The sequence below is a fragment of the Tachysurus vachellii genome, chromosome 20 (genome assembly GCF_030014155.1).
Source record: "Tachysurus vachellii isolate PV-2020 chromosome 20, HZAU_Pvac_v1, whole genome shotgun sequence".
NCBI classification, from domain to species: Eukaryota; Metazoa; Chordata; class Actinopteri; order Siluriformes; family Bagridae; genus Tachysurus; species Tachysurus vachellii.
In genome coordinates this window covers 6,795,201-6,815,745 of record NC_083479.1, presented here as the reverse complement: position 1 = coordinate 6,815,745, position 20,545 = coordinate 6,795,201, and the positions used below count along the sequence as shown (strand labels likewise).

Below are 20,545 nucleotides of genomic sequence, written 5' to 3'. Positions count from 1 at the left end.
TAAAGCCAATAAAAAACACGGCAGGGATTTCAGAACAGCGTGACAGATATTGCGTCATCGAGTTAGGCGTGGCCTATTTGATAATCTAACCCTAACCCTAACCATAACCGTTGTTTTTGGTTGTTTATTTGTTTTCTAAAATAAATCTACCTGTATGACTGTTTTGTCCTTCGTAGTATGCTGTTTTGTTTTGTTTTTTTGAAAGAGGGCGTTTTTCCAAGACGTCCGGAAACACGCCCACTTTACGTCGTGGTAACGAAACCCCTGGAATTCAGTGAATGCCCATGTCTGGGGCTATTCGCACTTCCGTTTATGCGCAGACACCTACATGGGATGCCGTTAGGTAAACAAAATTGTACAGTGGCCGAAGTAAATAGCCGACGCAAGTTGTCGCTGTTATTTTAACGGAATTGCATTTCTAAAAGTTATTTTGTCAAGAATTTTGTTTGAAGAAATTCATGGTAAGTAAGACATATACTCTGGTAAATTTCCTACGGGCTGTAGCTCGTATTTACTGGAAGTAAATACGAGGAAAACAGGTTCAGAGTGTGAAATGGCCTCGCCATCACAATTAAGCGAGGATTATTAATCATAACTAAAATGTACTCTATTAAGTTCCACTCTATACTGTGTGCAGAAATTCACATACATTCGTCCAGTGTGCCGGTTCTGTGCCGTGAGTACGTTACAAAATAAAAGTTTCCTCGACGCCACCCTGACAACATCCAAACATCCCAGTTCACCGAACACTCTATGCTCATGAAACTTCCAGCTCTGCTACTTTACCTAAGAAAAGCTATTTATAAAAGGCTAGACTGAACAAATGTGTTTTCAGCTTGGACTTAAACACTGACACTGTGAGTGAGTCAGAAGGCCCCCACTGGAACATCCAGACAGTAAATCATTACAATAATTCAACCTTGAGTTAACTAAAGCATTAACTAGTGATTCTGCATCATGTAGTGACAATGTGCTTTGTATCTTACCAATATTTCTGAGAGGAAAGAAGGCTATGCTTGTGATACTATCTACATGAGCTTCAAATGAAAGACTCGAGTCAATATTCACACCCAGGTCTTTTACTGCTTCACATGGTGAAATAGAAATACTATCTAGAGTTACTCTGTAACCAGAAAGCTTACATCTAGCTGCCTGTGGTCCTTGTCAGAGTTAAGGAGGAGGACGTTAATAAGCATCTACCGTCTAATTTCCTTTACACATTCTTCAATCTTAATAAGCTGGTCTATCTTCTGACTTGGCTGAAACTGCATGTCATCAGCATAACAGTGGAGGCTAATACCATGTTTATGAATAATTACACCAGGAGATGATTATCAGTCAAATAAGACCTGAGTCAGAAGAGGGCTGTCCCCTTAACACCAACAACATGCTCTAGCCTATCAAGTAGAATAGCATGGTCAATGGTTTTAAAAGCTGCTCTAATGATCAGAGGCCAGTAACAGGTCATTTACAACATTAATTAGGGCTGTTATGCTTTATTCTAAAATCACAATGTTCAGAATTATTCATACCATTTATATTACAATGTTCTTATAATCCCCTGCGATGGGTTGGCACTCCGTCCAGGGTGTATCCTGCCTTGATGCCCGATGACGCCTGAGATAGTCACAGGCTCCCCGTGACCCGAGGTAGTTCGGATAAGCGGTAGAAAATGAATGAATGAATGTTCTTATAATCAATAGAAAAGCCATTGATCTTAATGACAGCCTGCAAATGCTTCTTGTAGGTCTCTACAAGATTTCTACAGGTCTCCTGTGGAACGTTTCCCCACTATTCCTTTGCAAAAGCCTTCAGTTTTTGGAGATTGGAAGGCCTCCTAGCCCTGACCTGGATCTTCATCTCTCTCCACAAATTCTCATTTGGGTTCAGGTCAGGGCTCTGACTTGGCCATTCCAGAACATTTATGTTGTTGCCCCTGAAACTTTTCTTGACCACTCGCGCCATATGCGTCAGGTCATTATTCTGCTGGTAGGTCCAATTTTCTGGTAGGTTGAGTTTGTGTGCTAAAGCCACCAGGCTTTCATCAAGAAATTTGAGAGTCCAATTTTTTCATGATACCGTCTATCTTAAAAAGGTTACCTGAACCACTTGCAGAGAAGCATCCCTATAGCATGGTGTGACCACAGCCATGATTGACCGTTGGGATGGTATTCTCCTCCTCCTTTCTTACGCCAAACATATGCATCATCCATATGTCCAAAGAACTCCTGTTAGACACCTGGATTACCCAAGTATTTGTAATCATTCACCATGTTCCCATGTATGGAAACAGGAATTATAGGTGCCTTAGTCCTCCTCAGGTCGACCACTAGGTTCTTTGTTTTTTGTCACGTTGAGCTGTTGATGGTTCCACTCACACAATATGACTGTACTCAATCTCCTCACCATTGCTGATGCAACCAATTATAGCCGAGTCATCAGAAAATTTCTGAAGATGGCAGTACTCTGTGCAGTAGCTGAAGTCTACAGTATACAGGGTGAAGAGGAAAGGAGACAGAACAGTCCCCTGTGGAGCTCCCGTATTGCAAACCACTCTGTCTGACTCACAGTACTGCAAGCATACATAGTGTGTTCTGTCAATCAGGTAGTTAACAATCCAGGACACAACGGAAGCTTACACCTGCATTGCCATGCTGTCAGATTCTCACCTAGTAGAGCTGGACGAATGGTGTTAAAGGCACAGGAGAATGACTTTACTTGACACAACACTCAGTATTTTTGGATTAAATTTTTTGACTTTTTTCTAGCAAACATAGGCTCCCTCTGAGGGCTATGTTCACACTGTATTCTGTTGGTACTTTTATCCTATGCATCCTTTCCTGTAACATATGTTAAATTAAGATGAAATAAACAGCATTTTACTGTTTATATTTGCAATGTGTAATATATATGCACAAATATTGCAGAGTAGATAGGTTGAACAAGCATTTCTGAAGTGTAGATGACATGACCACACTCTCATATATGGGAAATATATTCATAAAATATAGAATTCTGTAAATCAGCTTAGTAAATCATAAATGAACGATACATCTGGAATATACAGTCATCAACATATTTATTCTCCATATGTCCTTACAGGCCACACTAAAATTACTGCTTGAAATATAATTGCATTAACAAATATCTCTGGTTGGTGCAGTGCATCAAATCACTAAGATAAGAGTAAAGATCTTCCATTTATAATCAGATCAAAGATCAGAATGGGGAAAAAAGTAATCTTTTTATTTCTGAAATACACAAACCAGCCCATCTGGCACTAAACCATGATCAAAGTCAATTACATTACATTTCTTCTCTGAGCTGAACTGTAGCTCTTGATATGTATCTGCAAAATTTTATGCAGATTTCATGATTGGATAACTGAAAAAGTGTATCTGTGTTCTTAAAGGAGTGGCTAGTGTGTGCCTCTGAGCTATGTAACATTCTGTGTCATTAGTTTCTGGAAAAGCTTGGATATGGGAGTGGTGTAGGTTGTGTTATGCACGTCAAACTTCACCAAAATACAGCAAATTTGGTAGGCACATAGGACAGCTTCTCAGGAAAGACACGTCATACAGTCCATTAACTACCCAGTAGGAAGTCACATGCCAAAGATTTCTGACCTCTGATAGGGGAAAACCCCTCAAATTTAAAGTGCTACTCAAAATGTTGGCCCTCAGCCCCAAGTACAGCATATGCGATCTACATGGTCACTCACACTGTCAAAAGTAAATAAAATATATTTTAATGATATTTAGTTTTGAAGAAATCAACATTGACCTTGTTGGTTAAAAGTATATCATCGACCTTACAGTTTGCTGTTTTGAATATAAATCCACTATATGATTAAAAGTATGTGGACACCTTTATGAACGTCTTTGGTATTAATGGGTATTAATATGCTCCCTTTGGAGCTACAGCTGCCTTCATTCTAGTGGGAAGGTTTTAAAGTATGTCTGTGTTTGTCACAATTTAGTTAAAAGAGCATAAACTCTGATGTTGAATAAGAAGGCCTAGCTCACAATTGCTGTTCCGAGTCAACTTAAAGCGTTCATTGAAGTTACAGCGGGATTGAAGTTACAGCTCGGTGAAGATCACTGGAGTTCCACCACACCAAACTTGTCATACCATGTTTTTATTGACCTAGATTTGTGCAAAAACGCACACTCAATATGGTCATGCTGTAACTTTCAAAATGATTTGTATTATTTAATTTGAATTTTGATATAATGTAGAAAAGACAAAGTATACATTTTATTTGCACAATATATGTCCCATCCATATGCATAAATTGGAATAGATTTTCTCATAATTTACATTGGGTAAAAAAGGTAAAAGGCTATGTCTCAAAGGATTGTGTCCCTTTCAGATGTCAAGTGGAGAAGAGTCAATCATTTCTAAGTATTACTTAGATGAGAAGGCTTTCTATATCTGCTGCAAGCTTTTTCTACAGCACTCAGCTGTCATCAAAGATGGATGGAGTTGGGCAAAGGTCAAGGTGTGGTAAAGATATATATCTATAATAGTAGACTATAAATATATATATATATTTTTTAAGACATTGTTTAAATTGTATGATTAATGCAAAAATCTTTCTCTGATTCAGGGTGGTGAAGAAGACTACATAAAAAAAACTGCTATAATACCTGGAAGATTGTCGTCTTTGCATAACCAGAAAGCTGATGATGGGATCAATGCTCTGACTGGAGCTGATGAGGTAAAAGTCATTTCTGTGTTCTGCTTGTTTCTGTGTTCATTTAGCTTACAGAAGCCAAAATATCAACCCCACACCAGGCCTTCTTGCCAATATCAGTACCTGACCTCTCTAATGCTATTGTGGCTGAATGGGCACAATTCTCTGCTCCAAAATCTTGTAGAATGCCTTCACAGTAAAGTGGTTTCTGTGATAATGGGATGTTCAAGCACATTTGAATGATCAGGTATCCACAGACTTTTGGCAATATTGTGTACATGTCTGTGTGATGCTTGATAAGTCAAGATGCCTCTCTTGGCTCTCAGCAATGTCCATATGACATTTTTAGTATATTTATTAAGTAATAATATTGTGATCCGGCTCTTTTAAGTTTATATTTATTAATTGTTCATACATTAGTGATATGATTTTTTTCTAGATTTTACTTATTCTCCATTCCTATTGTCCTAACAGGTTACACCCCTAGTGAATATTGCATAAAAATAATAATAATAAAAAAATATTAGAAGCTTTTCCTTATCTTTTCTAAATGTGAAAACACAAACAATTGTGTGTATAGATGTGGCCACATTTCCACCAATATATGTAGGCACAAACTATCTGAGTAGTTCTGGTAAACTTTCTCACTGATAGGTTGAATTTCTATATATTCTGTATATAATTCTATATAGTCTATATGAGCTCTGTGTGTATTATTACCAGTGATAATTTCCTAAATATAGTGAAAACACTATTAAGAGCCTTGGAACAAGATTGGAAGCTTAAAACAATAAATTCCTAAGCATTAAAAAACCCAAAACACTTTACATTAAAAGACAGACACAAATTCATTATACCATTTTAATGGCAACTGTAGCAGATTCTGCCAATGTGTCACAGTCAGAAAATAAAGTATTTCTTGTGATGCTGAATTAGTATGCAAGGCATTGTTTTCTGCTGATGCTTCTACTAGTGGTTGGAATGACTTGGCTTCTTTATGGAATAGGTCTCACATGGACAAAATCCCATGGTTGGTGCCCATCACAAAGGTTTAAACTCAAGGTGAAACTCAAACTCAGATTTAACTCGTCCAACATCCAATGTTTGAGTCGTCCAATATCCAACGCATGCCAAGCAAACTTATTATGTACATCGTAGGCATGTACATCATTATAAAATAATAAAAATCTCAGATGAGAGCAAAAAACTGTGAATTTCATTATGTAGTCATTTCCCAACAAAATTACCCAGCATTCAAAAACCTTGTGGGAAAAAATAGTACGCCCTGTAATTCACTACACACCGAGCTGCAATACAATGTATAGCTGCAGTAACTCTTCTTTGGAATTGTACCAGATAGAGGATTGTGGGGAGAGAAGGCTTGTCTATGAGCCTCTGTATTTATGTGAAGGTGTGTTAAATGACATAGAACATAACACAATTTGCATCAGACCACTCAATTTTTATATATTGTAATGTGTGACTAAAATGTTTCTTGTTAAAATAAATAGCTCTGAACAACTAATGTTAGTTTTAGCCTGGCTAGTTTTGCAATCAGGACTGCATTTTTGTTCAAAAGGATAAGCTAAAGATTATATAACTATCTATGGGTAGGTAAAATCTAAGGCATTGGGCAAATATTGGACATAATCAATAAAACCATTTGGAAAGTCCTGAAACATACACAAACACTAATCAGCCATAACATCAAATTTACTGACAGGTGAAATGAATAATATTGATTATCTTGTTACATTTGCACCTGAGAAGTGATGGGATATATTAGGCAGCAAGTGAAAAGTCAGTACTTGAAGTTGATTTGCTGAAAAATTGGCAAGCATAAGGATCTGAGTGGCCTTTTCCAAGATCCAAATTGTGATTGCTAGATTTCAAAAAGTCTCCTCATAACTTTGGTGTGAAGTTGTCAGTCCAATTTCATCTAGGTGCATACATACACCCTGCTTGTTTACACAAGTTTACAAACACGTGGGATAAGCAGTATGATGCATCTTTTTTCTTCAATTTGCAGGATTTTCATGGATTTCACAATTTCACAATGCCTCGAGATACGAGTTTAATTCGTTCCGTGACTTTGCTCGTATCTCAAATTGCTCGTATCTCAAAACAATTTTCCCCGTTTAAATGAATTGAAATCCCATTAATCCGTTCCAGCTCGCAAAATTCCACTCCAGTTGTTTTGTTTGTGTTTTGAATATGAAAAATGTACAGTACCTGTATATATAAATGACAAATATTGTATAAAAACTTACAGTAGTAAAAGAGAATGTTAAAAAAATAAACTTGTTTTATTTTACGGAAGATGCTCATGGAGGTTGAGGGAGGAGTAAACAGGAGGAAATTTGTCTCGTACGTACACTTTCGCTTTCGTTCACTTACTCGCTACTGTACACTCTTAATGCTACTTTATACTTAAATGGAACTTAACTAAACTTCACTAAAATTAACGAACTTAAATCAAGCATCGCGTTAGTTCTGGCAGGCCACGTCGTCAAGCGTGCATCAGCTGTTAATCAGCTGTCCACGACGCGCACCAATCCGGTTACTACATCCAAATTACCCAACAATTTAAATTCCAATTCATAGAGCCGCTCTAGCGCTTCGCTGCTGCTGCGATCTAAACTCCCTCCTCCAACCCCGACTCCACCACGCCGGAACCTGTGTTCGTTGTTCCAGTTTACGTCATAAATCTCCACATATTTTTCTCTCTCTCTCCCTCTATCTCTAATTATTTAATTATTTATTTATCCATTCATTCATTTATTACTTTCCAAAAATGTGTAATCGAGCATATTAGTGGTTCTGTTATACGGGGGTTTATTCTATTTTCTAGTCACTGAAAAGTCTAGATTTTTGTCCAGAACAGAACCATACCACCAACACCAACTGTATGCATATCATCTAATAAATTCTCTTTTGACAAAGTGGTCCTGACAGAACTGAAATTCTCTTAACTGAACTTAATTGCTACAATTTCTGTTTTCTTTACATTAATTTTGCTTAATTTTCTTCATTGCTTTTCTCTTCACTTGTTTTTGCCTTTTTTGTCACTCTTTCCTCACTAACATCTGCCGGTCATTTTAATAAAAACCTGTCCGGTCGGCATATCAGATGCAGTGTAGTCGCACAAGTTCAAATTTTTTAACGGATCCAACGCTTAAAACGGATCCGAAAATTACGGATCCGCAGATGGTCGGCACCTCACGCAGCGGCTTTGTGACTCTCCATAGGAAATGAATGACTTCCTTTTTATCGGCCGTCGTTTGTCGTGTGCAGTGGAAAGGCGGCTTTAACCGAGTGAGACGCAGGAAGCTGAGGCAGGGGAAACACGTGGTTGTTGGGGATCTTTGTTTTGGCTCGGATGCTCGTATCTCAAAAATTTGCTCGTATCTCAAGGCAAAAATTTGGTCGAATCACAGCTCGTATCTCAAAAAATTTGTATGTCAAAGCACTCGTATATCGAGGCATCACTGTATAGAGGTATCCGATTTGACTTCATCATGAATTCCCAGAGTCAAACCGCTTCACCTGCTGTTTCTTTGGGCAATTTACATTTCCATAACATATTTGCCAAACTATATTTACATTTACCATTTACATCATTTGGCAGATGCCCTTATCCAGAGCGACTTACATTATCTTATTTCTTTTTATACAACTGAGCAATTGAGGGTTAAGGGCCTTGCTCAGGCACCCAACAGTGGCAGCTTTAGTTCCGATTAGTAGCCCAACACCTTAACCACTAGGCTACCACACACCTAACTAAGGATGTTATTGTTAGTTTACAAGCTACACAAAGCCTATTTATGCTTAAAAGATGCACCAAAACAATTTGTCCTACTTGTCATGTTACCTTACTATATTAATCCAATAATAGAAATGGTGCTCAAAACTACTTTTTTATGCCACCTGATCTTTTGCAATTTCACAAATTCTTATAGGCCTAAAAATATCCCACAACCTACACCCAAAATATATCCCACAACCAATTTTATTATTAATAATAAAATTAAAATGAAATTTTTCTTCTGCTTTCATCTATTTTTTCTTTCTCTATCTAGTTGGATGATGATGCAGTTGGGGCTTATAAAGAATGTGAAAGCCAAGTTTTAATGCTCTATGAATACCATGTTTTATACTCATTCGGTCATCAGGTGCCAACACTCTACTTCAGAGCATCTACATTAGGTATATTGTTACCACATGCAAATTATTTAATTTATTTGGAATGGGTAGGAGCTGCATAGGATTTTTTACAGTTGTCTGGTTAGCTTTTATTTGCTCTTTTCTCTCCCATTGTACAGATGGACAGCCATTGTCCCTTGATGAGGTTTGGAAAAATATTCACCCAAACTACAGACAAAGACTACTACAAGGACCTTGGGATACACTGACTCAACAGGTAGCAGCCATCAGTACATTAATATCATTAACTGTATTAAGCTTCCATGTCTTCTGGTACTTTGTTTTCATAAAAGAACATATCCATAGCCTGAGGAGACCATTCCCTCACTGAAAGTGCATTTCCTGAATAAAATATTGTACAGCTGATTATGTTGCTTATGTGTTGCTAGATCATTGTTAGGCAGCCAGGACTAAGACAAAATTTGGTATCCAGTTCAGTTGGTTGAAATAAATCCAACTCCTTTAAGAACACTGAAGAGAGTCATCTTATTTTTTGGGTTTTCCCAAAAGCTTGATATACTGCATATCTATGATAATATGCAAGTGGATGTTTGATGATGATTATGATGATGATGATGATAATAATGATGATTTGGATACTAGAAATAACTTGGCTGCCATCAGTTTAGTCAAGCATTTTGACAAGGTTGTAAATCAGCTATTGTCACACAACTTGGAAGCATGGCTCTTAACTTGATGCACAATCCCTCAACCCTAACCCTGTACAATAAGTTGTAATAGACCCCCATGCCTTGTCTCTTTAACCCCGTAATGTGCATTTTGGACCATTTAGCGCCATCCATTTTTGATCATTTTGCATATTATACAAAACTTACTTCTGAGAACTTTTCCTAGAATTTTTGTCCTATCTTAATAATTTAGAATATAGATGTTATTCATCAATTTTAATGGTGGAGTGGTTTATTCAAATAATTCATGATTTGTCATATAGATTTGAACCAAACTAGAAGTACATGTTTTTACAAGGTTTTATGTTTGATCCTTATCTCATGATTTTGCATCTGATTCATTTGTGTTTCTGTTTTCCAAATTGTACATTTGTAAATGTATAATTAAGCTAATCAGGATATAAATCTAGCCACTAACAATTTTGGATGCTGTTTGATACACTTGATTCATGGATTGGAGCACAGCCTCCTTATTCTAGAATTGCTATTTTAAAATTTTAAAAAGTGGTTTTGAATAGTGGTGTTCAGAAATAGAAAACTGTTATTACTGTTGTAAATTTATAGCATTAGACTTGATTTTAGCACAGAAAAAGGCATGGTGAAGTTTCAGCTAACTCCACATATTTTCTATGTGATTAAGGTCTGGAGACTGGCTAGGTCACTCCAGGACCTTTATGTTCCTCTTCTTGAGCCACTCCTTTGTTGCCTTGTCCGTGTGTTTTGGGTCATTGTCATACTAGAATATTCCCATCCACGACCCATTTTCAGTGCCCTGGCTGAGGGAAGGAAGTCCTCTTGATGTGGTGAAGTTGTATTGTCCCCTTAATCCCCTCAGTGGGTTTGACGGTGGGTTGGTGATCTTGGGGTTATAAGCAGCATTCCTCTTCCTCTAAAAACAGTGCGTTGAGTTGATGCCAAAGAGCTCGTTTTTGGTCTCATCTGACCAAAACACTTTCAACCAGTTCTCCTCTGAATCATTCAGATGGTCTTGTAGCCCATGCCAGCTTTGTGTAGGTCTACAATTTTGTCCCTGACATCCGTGGTCTTGCCCATGTTGGAGAGTTTGGAATCTGATTGATTGATTGATTGATTGCTTATGTGGACAGGTGTCTTTTATACAGGTAACTAGCTGAGATTAGGAGCACTCACTTTAAGATAGGGGATCAAATACTTATTTCACTCATTAAAATGCAAATCAATTTATAACTTTTTTGCAATGCATTTTTCTCTATTTTTTTGTTGTTATTCTGTCTCTCACTGTTAAAATAAACCTACAATCAAAATTATAAACTGATCGATTCTTTCTTTACAAAATCAGCATGTAGGTCTACAGATACTATATATTTTAGCGATTATTGTGATTATTATTCTCTCTCTCTCTCTCTCTCTCTCTCTCTCTCTCTCTCTCTCTCTCCCTCTCTCTCTCTCTCCCTCTCTCTCTCTCTCTCTGTGTGTGTGTGTGTGTGTCTGTGCAGGAACACCCTTTACTAGGCCAGCCTTTCTTTATGCTCCATCCTTGTCACACTGAAGAGTTCATGAGACCCATTTTGAAAATGGCAAATACCAAAAAAAGGTAATATTTTGCTACTGTCTGTGTTAGTTATGACTGTTTTATCTGAAATTATTTTTTACAAAATTTTACAAAATGAGATACATATAACTCAAGAATTCATATTGCATATTTAATGCATTAAAATAATATTTAATTAACAGTACTTTATTTTGGCTCAGCATTGTTACTTAGCTCTTTTGTCAAAGCTGCTCACTTGTATACAAAAAAATCTTTTTTTTAAATAAGGTGTAATCATTTGCATTTGAACATGCAACTTTTTTTACTTCAACATTTAGCCTTCATTGTGAACTTTGTGACTTTGTGACATTATAAATCTTAATGTAGAAAATAAAACACAAATTTTAAGTGAATTTTTTTCTAAACTAAATTTATACTGGACATAGCATATCAAAGTATTGATATACCATAAAGAGTTGGTACAATTAAATAAAATATCCTAAAACAGATTATGAAATACTAGCAAATATGTATACAATCTCAGGGGGCTATTAGGCAGATGGAGAGGATTCTGATGAACCCAAAGCACCATACATGACCTAAAAGGATACTTAGTCAACCCTGTCTGGAAACCTAATATGTTGTAAGGAGACAAACATGGTGCAGGAATTCCCAGTGAAAGGAGTGATTGGATGATGTCACCCATCATTTCTTTCCACTCTCTGTATAGTGGATACTGTTTACAATAGACTGGGGACGAAGTTTAGTGACATATGGGGTAACCTGAGTGTGCTCTATTTCATTTGAATGGGTGGCCCAAGGTGTGTGTGGGATGCTAAGGAGGTCTTCAGGAACAACCTGGCTGTTCTGTTCAGGATTTTCATCACAGTGGAGAACAACAAATTATTATATTCACAGGATTCTATTCTTCATAGTAGCAAGTCTTTATAAGTTGAGAACTATTAATACTGTCCCGGCAAAGCTCAAAATTCATTTCTTCTCAGAAATTCAAAAAATCTGATAACAAAATCAGTACTGAAGCTGGCTTGGGGACACGGTGAAGCTGGTTCTGCATTAAAACCATACCAGCATCATAATCACAGAGGGAAAGCTGTCTGTGCTTCATAGATGCATAGGTGCAAGTCATCAAAAGCAGAGACCTAAAAATCTATACATTTTGATTTAAAAAGCACTTGAGTTAGCTTGAGAACATGCAGCCGCTGGTACTGCAAACTAACACTACAAGTTAGTAAGCTTAACACTTACCGGAGGTTATGGGAGTAAAGAGTGGCACCAGTCATATCTATACTGGTTGCTAAAATGTAAGCCTAAATACATACCTTTACCAAATTCTTATGATCCCAAGTCAAGACAGGCAAATTCCAGTTCAGGTTACAAGTCCTTAACTTTAAAGTTTTGAGCACTATTGAAGTCATAATGTAATCTTTTAACAAATTTATGGTGTAAGAAAAAAAAGTCTCTGGTCATTTTTGATTGCAGTATCATAGTCTCAAAGCTCATAAAAGTACCTTTAGTTCAGTGGAATTTGACTGAACTCTGAACATTCAAACACCAAAACTTATATTCTGTTTGTGTAGTAGTCAGACCTTAAATTCTGAAATACTCTAGTATGAAATGTGTTAAGTGTAATTGATGACTGTTGTTTACCAGATTTTTTTAGTTGGTACATTAGCAACCTAAGCTAACATGGCTTTAATTACCATGATGGAGTAGCTAATATTAGCAAACTACCTGGTGGTAGTTAAGTCACTCATGGCTCAATGCTCTAAAATCGTTTAAATTTTACTGGCATAATTTATAAAGTTGTGCAAATTGTATAACCACAAGTTAGCAATAAGTTTGTCTGTGGTTCCATCGTGCTTCAAAAAATCCACCATTGTGCCCATACCAAAGAAAAATAAAATCACATGCCTAAATGACTGGAGGCCCGTTGCTCTGGAGGCACCCATCTTCAGCAAGTGTTTTGAGAGACTCATCTGAGATTACATCTGCTCTGTGTGCCTGCCTCACTGGATCCGCTACAATTTGCTCAGCATTTAACACTATAGTGCCTGCCACACTTGTTGCGAAGCTCCGGACTCTGGGACAAAACAGATCTCTTTGCAGCTGGATTCTGGACTTCCTGACAGGCCGAAGTCAGGTGGTAAGAATGGGCAGCAACACTTCATCCCTGCTGACCCTCAACACTTGTGCTCCTCAGGGCTGTGTCCTCAGCCCACTTCTACACAGCTCCCTGTACACACATGACTGTGCAGCCTCACACAGCTCCAACGTCATCGTCAAATTCACTGACGACACAACGGTGATAGGCCTGATCACCGACAACGATGAGACGGCCTACAGAGAAGACGGCCTACAGAGCGAGGATCTCACCTGGACCATACACACTGACACAGTGCTGAAAAAGGGACATCAACGCCTCTTCTTCCTGAGACGGCTGAGGAAGTTCGGAATGAGCCCCAGCATCCTCAGAACATTCTACACCTGCACTATAGAGAGCGTCCTGACGGGCTGCATCACTGCCTGGTTTGGAAACAGCACCGCTGGCAACCGTAAAGCTCTGAAAAGGGTCGTGCGAACTGCCAGCCACATTGTTGGACGTGAGCTTTCCTCCCTCCAGGACATCTACACCAGGCGGTGTATAAGGAAAGCCCGGAGGATCATCAAGGACTCTAGCCACCCGTCCCACAGTCTGCTCTCTATGCTTCCCTTAGGAAGATGTCCCCGCAGCATCCGATCCCGCACTAGCCGACTGAGGGATAGCTTTTTCCCTCAGGCTATCAGATTAATTAACAGTCAAAACTAATATACCCTACAGCATACTTCCACAATATGGTATGCCAAACACTTCAATTTAACTTCAACAGTTCGACACTGGACTATACATACACACTGCATTTATACATACTGGACTATACATACACACTGCATTTATACATACTGGACTATACATACACACTGCATTTAATACAATAATCTATCTGTTACCACTGGATACCATACGATGTACATCCATGACAATTCTGCCTCCACAGCACTGTATAAATCCTGATCCTGGTGCTTTGCAATGTTTGCCATATTGCACATTGTCTTTTTAAGAGAATTATAATTGTTTTTCTGGTGTACTATAAGGACTGTGCTGAAACATCTTCACAACCCCAAAAGGCTACTGTTAGTGTATATTTTTCCCATTTCATGTTTTTATGTTTTTACAGGAAAGTAAACTACATTGCCACATGGTTGAGTGTGGTAGGACCTGTGGTGGGATTGGATGTGCCTCTTAGCTACCACACAGCATTGACTGGTCCTGACTGACTCATTAACCTCACTCTAATATGTTTTCTGCGTGGAGAGAAAACATGGTGGAGAAAAGAAAAACAAGACATGCACAAAGTCACTACAAAGCTCCTAGGACATCCTACGACTACAACCTTGTATCAAAGAATTTACTCATTTTTACTGAGTAATCAGAACATTTGCTTTTGTATCATTTGTATTTTTTGTGTTTTCTTTTGTTTTGTTCTTATTTATATTTTATTTTTTATATTTCTTTTTTTTTCTTTAAAGTTACATTACAATAAAATTTTTACTACATTGGCAGCATCAAAACATTCCAGTTTGTCTCTGTACATATGAAACCAACAGATGTGTGACCTTACCTAATGAAATGCCTGACTAAACAATCAGGTTTTCATCTTAAATGTTGGAATATGTGTGACTATGTCTGAGTCCTAAGGGAAGGCTATCGCTTAATTGGGAGGCTATGAAGGAAGAATCTCTGTCCCTTGCTGTAGTCTCCATTATCCTTGGTGCTGATTAATAACCAACAGCTTTGACTAAATTGGATAAAACAGGTCATTTAAGAAATCACTCAGCACAGACAAATCAATTGATAAACTTACTCAAACTGATATTCATAAAACTGCTACTGCACTATTTACTTTAGCTTGTTTGTCAAATGCTGTTTGTCAAGTGTACTGTGCACTTTTATTTACTGTTATATGAACAAAAGTGAAAAGCATTTGGTTTCTAAACACTTAAAATAAGGTGCTTTTTTTTACAGCAGTATTCCCTTTATATAATAGCAGTTAAAATATTTCTTAACTTAAACATGAATATAATCAAGTTAAATATAAAACTAAAGCTCTTTGCCACTGCCATAGCTAAGACTTCTAGCTATCCACTTCGTTATGAAATTTGCTAGCCTGTCTTGCTTATGTTTATCTATTTTTCTACCTCATCCAATGTAGTCTGCCAAAGCATCAAAGGTGTGTATTGCATTTAATGATAATTTAGACTCATTACATTACATTACATTTACCTCATTTGGCACCCTTATCCAAAGCAACATACAACAGTGCTTTTAAGTCTCTATCCATGAATACATTAACACTGGTTCACTAGGTTAAATACTTCACACTGGATTAACACTCTGCATGCAAGCTGAACAAAAAATTCACCTCACATATCCTGTGGTTCTGAAGAAACAGCGGCACTTCAGCCCCATTGACAGCGCCACTGATAGTGGCTGCAAGGGAGGGCAGTGAAAGCAAGCCAAACCCCAAGGAGCCAATCAAAAACAGCTTCCAACTCTTTACACTCCAGGTGTAGGTGAACTAGAGAAGGCTGGCCCAGGTCTATGAGAGGTAAGCTTTACTTTTCATGGGGATAAACTAATGGTGGTTCTCTCTCCATCCCTCTGTTTACCCCCGACCCAATGGGAAGATGTGATGCCTTACCCGCATGCCAGCCAATGCCGCTCCAGGGTTGACGCTGCCGCTCCAGCTCCGCAGCACCCCAGCACCCCAGCACCGACGCACCACATTCCAACTGCACTGCCACCACTTTGCAATTATTAAAAATAAAACACCTACATTTCCAACAACATCCTGACTGTTTTTATTTTTACTTTTTTATAATTAATCACATACATCAAAGAGGGAGAAGTGCTGGTTTAAGTATTTCAGGAAGAGATAGGTGTTAACCTGTTGTTTGAAGATAGCTAGTGACTTAGCTTTTCGGACATCTAGGGGAAGTTCATTCCACCACCTTGGTGCCAGAACAGTAAAGAGTCTTTCTGTATACCTACCTACCTCTTACCCTGAAAGATGGTGGGACTATTCAAGCAGTGCTGGTAGATCTGAGTGAGTGAAGTGCAGTGCGAGGAGTGATAAGAGCTTTGAGTTAAATGGGAGCTGGTCCATTTTTGGCTTTGTAGGCAAGCATCAGTGTTTTGAATCTGATGCGTGCAGCTACCAGAAGCCAGTGGAAGGAGCGTAGCATTGGGTTGGTATGTGAGCCGGTTGAAAACAAGTTGTGCAGCTGCACTTTGGATCATTTGGGTTCATAGGTAGACCTGCCAGCAGTGAGTTTCAGTAGTCCAGTCTTGCAATGACAAGAGACTGAAAAAGTATGTCGGCAGCCTGTGTGGACAAAAATGCCTGAGTAATTTTGATGTTGTAGAGAAGAAACTGACATGAGTGTGTCACATTAGCAATATGCAAGAAAAAGGACAGTTGATTGTCCAAGTCTACCCCAAGGTTGCGCACTATGACTTAAGAGTAGATCAGATCGTTGTCCAGGGATATTGCAATATCCTGACCTGGTGATGAATCACCTGGGATGATCAGTACTTCAGTTTTCCCGAGATTGAGTTTCAACTGATGAGCTTTCAAACCTTTTAAGCTAGCGGTTATCAAACCTCTGATTAAAAAAACTGATCTCGACTCCACCTGTCCAACTATAGGCCAATATCAAACCTCCCCTTTATTTCCAAGATCCTAGAAATAATTGTGCTCATACCTACATAGAAATAATATTCATGAAATGTATCACTTAGGATTGCCTCATTATAGCACAGAGACAGCACTGGTTAAAGTTATAAATGACCTGTGGCTGGCCTCATTTTACTTGATAGGCTAGAACATGTTTTTAGTGTTAAAGGGACAGTCCTCTCCTGGCTCAAGTCTTATTTGAATGAATTGCTATCAGTTTGTAGATCTAAATGGTGAAAACTCTAAATATATTAAGGCAATGTTTGGTGTTCCGCACATTTCTGTTTTAGGCCCATTGTTTTTCTCCCTATATATGCTACCCCTTGGTGCAATTATTCGTAAACATGGTATTAGCTTCCACTGTTATACATCTAAGTCAGATGTGAGACACCAGCTTAATAAGATTGAAGACAGAGGATGCTTACTAACTTTCTTCTGCTTCACTCTGACAAGAAGAAAGTGCTTTGACTATTATTACATGCAGCCAAAAGTATGAATGGTCATGGATGGTCTCTCTATTTCATCATGTGCAGCAGAAAAGGTGTGATTATAAAGACCTTGGTGTGATTATTCAAACCAGTCTCTCATTTGAAGCTCACATAATAACATCACAAAATTAGCCTTCTTTCATCTCAGAAATACTGCTGAGATAAGAAATATGATGTCATTACATGATGCAGAAAAACTAGTTCATTAATTTGTTACCTCTAGGTTGGATTACTGTAATGCTTTACTGTCTGGATGTTCCAGTAGGAGCATAAACAAGCTCCAGTTAGTTCAGAACGTAGCAGCTAGAGTCCTAACTAGAACCAAAAGATATGAACACATCACCCCTATCTTACCCACATTGCATTGGCTCCCAGTCAAATTTCGACCTTGATTATAAAATACTATTACTAACCTATAAAGAACTTAATAGTCTCACGCCAGAGCACCTGGCCTATCTTTTGGTTTTATATGATCTGTCACACCTACTTTGATCAAAAGGTGCAGGTTATTTGGTAGTACTTCAAGTACAAAAGGCTACAGCAGGGGGCAGAACTTTTTCTTACAGAGCCCCACAGTTAAAGAACAGCCTTCCTATTAGTGTTTGGGACTCAGACACAGTCTCAGTGTTTAAGTGCAGGCTGAAAACACATTTGTTTTGTCTAGCTTTTTATGAATAGCTTTTCTTAAGTAAAGAAGTAGATCTGGAGGGCTCATGTGCATGGAGTGTTTGGTGAACTGGGATGTCTGGATGCTGTCAACTTACCACCCTCGTAAGTCGCTCAGGTTTGCTGACTGTGGAGTGGTAGGACGCGTTACGTCCCAGGAAGCCCTCATGACTGTGTCACCTTGTGGCACTCCCTTTTACTTATGCTGTCATAGCTAGTATGGCCGGAGTCCCTGTCTGCTCTTTGTACATAATGTACATTGTCCGTAACATGATTACATTCATACCTAATACCTCCTTCCCCTCTCTCTCTCATTGCTTCTTCTTCCGAACCTTCTTCATCAATTCTGACGTACCCTCCCAGGGATTGATCTGCATGGTCAGCCAGTGACTCATGGGATTGCTGTGGATGCAGTCAGATGTATTGCCTGGTCTTTTTCAGCAATCATTTGATGACTTTAGCAGGAAGGAATCAGTGTGGGGTATATGGTGAACTTGTGCTGACCCATGAGTTCCCCAGGTACTCTTGCTAACAACTATAAACTGTTTAGAAAGGACATTATTTAAATTTACATTATTTATTGTCATGTGTCATCCAAATGAGGATGGGTTCCCTTCTGATCCTGGTTCCTCTCAAGGTTTCTTCCTCATATCATCTTAGGGAGTTTTTCCTTGCCACTGTCGCCTCCAACTTGCTCATTAGGGATAGGGATAGATGATAAGGCAAAAGCATCCTTGCCTTGTAATTCAGCCAGTAGACTGGGACTCATGTCCTTCCACCCACTTTGCATGACGAGGGTCCGGAACTGAACTGTGTATTCTGCCGCAGTTCTTGCGTCCTGACTCCACTGCAGTAATTGGACAGAGATGTCCCTTCCTTCCACTAGGTATTTGAAAACCTGCTGGATCCTGCCTGACTAGAGGAGTAAGAGAAAGGGAAAACCTTTGAGTAAGGGAAAAAGCAACAAGGGAGACCAAAAACCAGAAAACAGAGCAAAGAATCATAAACAGAAACACTACAGCAAAGAACAATGGAAAAGGTTTGATAGAGCAGATGAACTGACAATACTTAGTCACCTAGCTTAGATTTAGCACAGTTTAAATCACTAAAAACAGGAACAAATTTGAGTGACCCAGAAGTGTTAGTTTTCGGATGAGGGTTGGCGGATGATGGATGATGTGACACTATGCTTATAGTTGTGCAGATCTGGGCTTATAGAGGTTTCACTAACTGTGTGTTATTTTTAATTTTACAGTAAGCAATTGTAAAAGTTGTTTAAAAAATAAGCTTACTGAGCTTTTAACAGAATGAAAAACAAAATAAGAATTCATATTTGTTATTTGAATACATTATTGACTTTGCCACTAACAGAGTGGAAAAAGTATGAATATCTAGTTAGAATATCCAGAATACAACACATAAGTGAAATACAAGCAGAATATTACTATATAATTTTTTGTAATTGGAGGCATATGGACAGTGAACAGGTTGAGGCCTATACTGGATCAGTTTTGCAGCCAACATCGGTCAGGGTGTTATCTGTTTTGCATGTCTTGTTAACTCCTTACCTGTGAATAGGAAAAAGGATATTTTTTGAGAAAAATGAGTAACCAGTATAATAATAAGTAATGCAGTGGTTAAAATCTATGCAGTAAAGGTAAAGTTAGGCTGGTCAAGGAGAAAAAGGACAGCCGATAGGAATTCGATAGAGAGATTAGAGGATCATTTCACTTTAAGAGGAATAATGGTAACTGTGATGCTAAACAGTGATTAAGTATCAGCAACTGCCTAAAATTTTAAATTGTTTAGGTGCATCTGTTAAGCATGAATAGGCTTTGTGTAGCAAAGTACCTTAGTTTGGCAAATCTTATCAGAGAGATTCATTGTACCTTTACTAATGTTAAAGTTAGAGTCTAGGTCAGGTAGACTGTTTAGAATAGTGTTGTTCCTGTGGGACACATGCAGCTGAAGTCTGAGAGAATCCACTCATTGTTGAGGCACATTGATAAAGTTTTGGGGTTTTTAGGGTTTGCATGTGATTGTCCTTGTTAAAGACATTGCTCTAAAAAAGAGCAGAGTTAAGTAGCAAGTGAGAGAAAATACAAAAGACAAAAAACAGAACATAGAAAAATTCCTGGATCCGGGTGATAAGTGAAAGGAATTTCTGAAGAGAAATAGAGAAAATAAGAGAACAGAAAAAAGTGTATATTGTGCTGAGACTCCTATTGTCTCCTAAATATATAAAAATACTTAAAAATATATAAAAATACTTAGTCATAAATGTAAATGTAAATACACACAGCTTGATTAATTTGTAGTCCTTCTATCAGTATAGTTAGCAAACTGCCAGTACGTATTTTGTTATATCAATAAGATCTATTATAGGGGCACTCATAGTCTTCTGGAGTTTGCTCTGCATTCTTTCTGTTAAAGTGAGGTGACATACAGCTAAGTATGGTGACCCATACTCATAGAATTTGTTCTCTGCATTTGACCCA

The 20,545-nt window shown here is 38.2% G+C and overlaps 1 protein-coding gene across 4 annotated transcripts; it reads left to right on the top strand.

Moving 5' to 3' along the window:
- The first annotated feature begins 321 nt into the window (after window positions 1–321).
- atg10 (ATG10 autophagy related 10 homolog (S. cerevisiae)) lies at window positions 322–14,652 on the top strand. 4 transcript variants are annotated; one of them, XM_060896300.1, is made up of 7 exons: window positions 322–461; window positions 4,373–4,501; window positions 4,610–4,720; window positions 8,869–8,902; window positions 9,019–9,116; window positions 11,064–11,161; window positions 14,335–14,638. In XM_060896300.1, the coding sequence occupies exons 1-7, from the start codon at window positions 459–461 to the stop codon at window positions 14,432–14,434; spliced, it is 573 nt and encodes a 190-aa protein (XP_060752283.1). In that variant the 5' UTR covers window positions 322–458; the 3' UTR covers window positions 14,435–14,638. The 4 variants fall into 4 exon arrangements, with proteins under 4 accessions (XP_060752283.1, XP_060752281.1, XP_060752284.1 ...); XM_060896298.1 differs by having other exon boundaries at window positions 8,776–8,902; window positions 14,335–14,632; XM_060896301.1 differs by lacking the exon at window positions 11,064–11,161 and having other exon boundaries at window positions 8,776–8,902; window positions 14,335–14,652.
- Window positions 14,653–20,545: the final 5,893 nt, after the last annotated feature.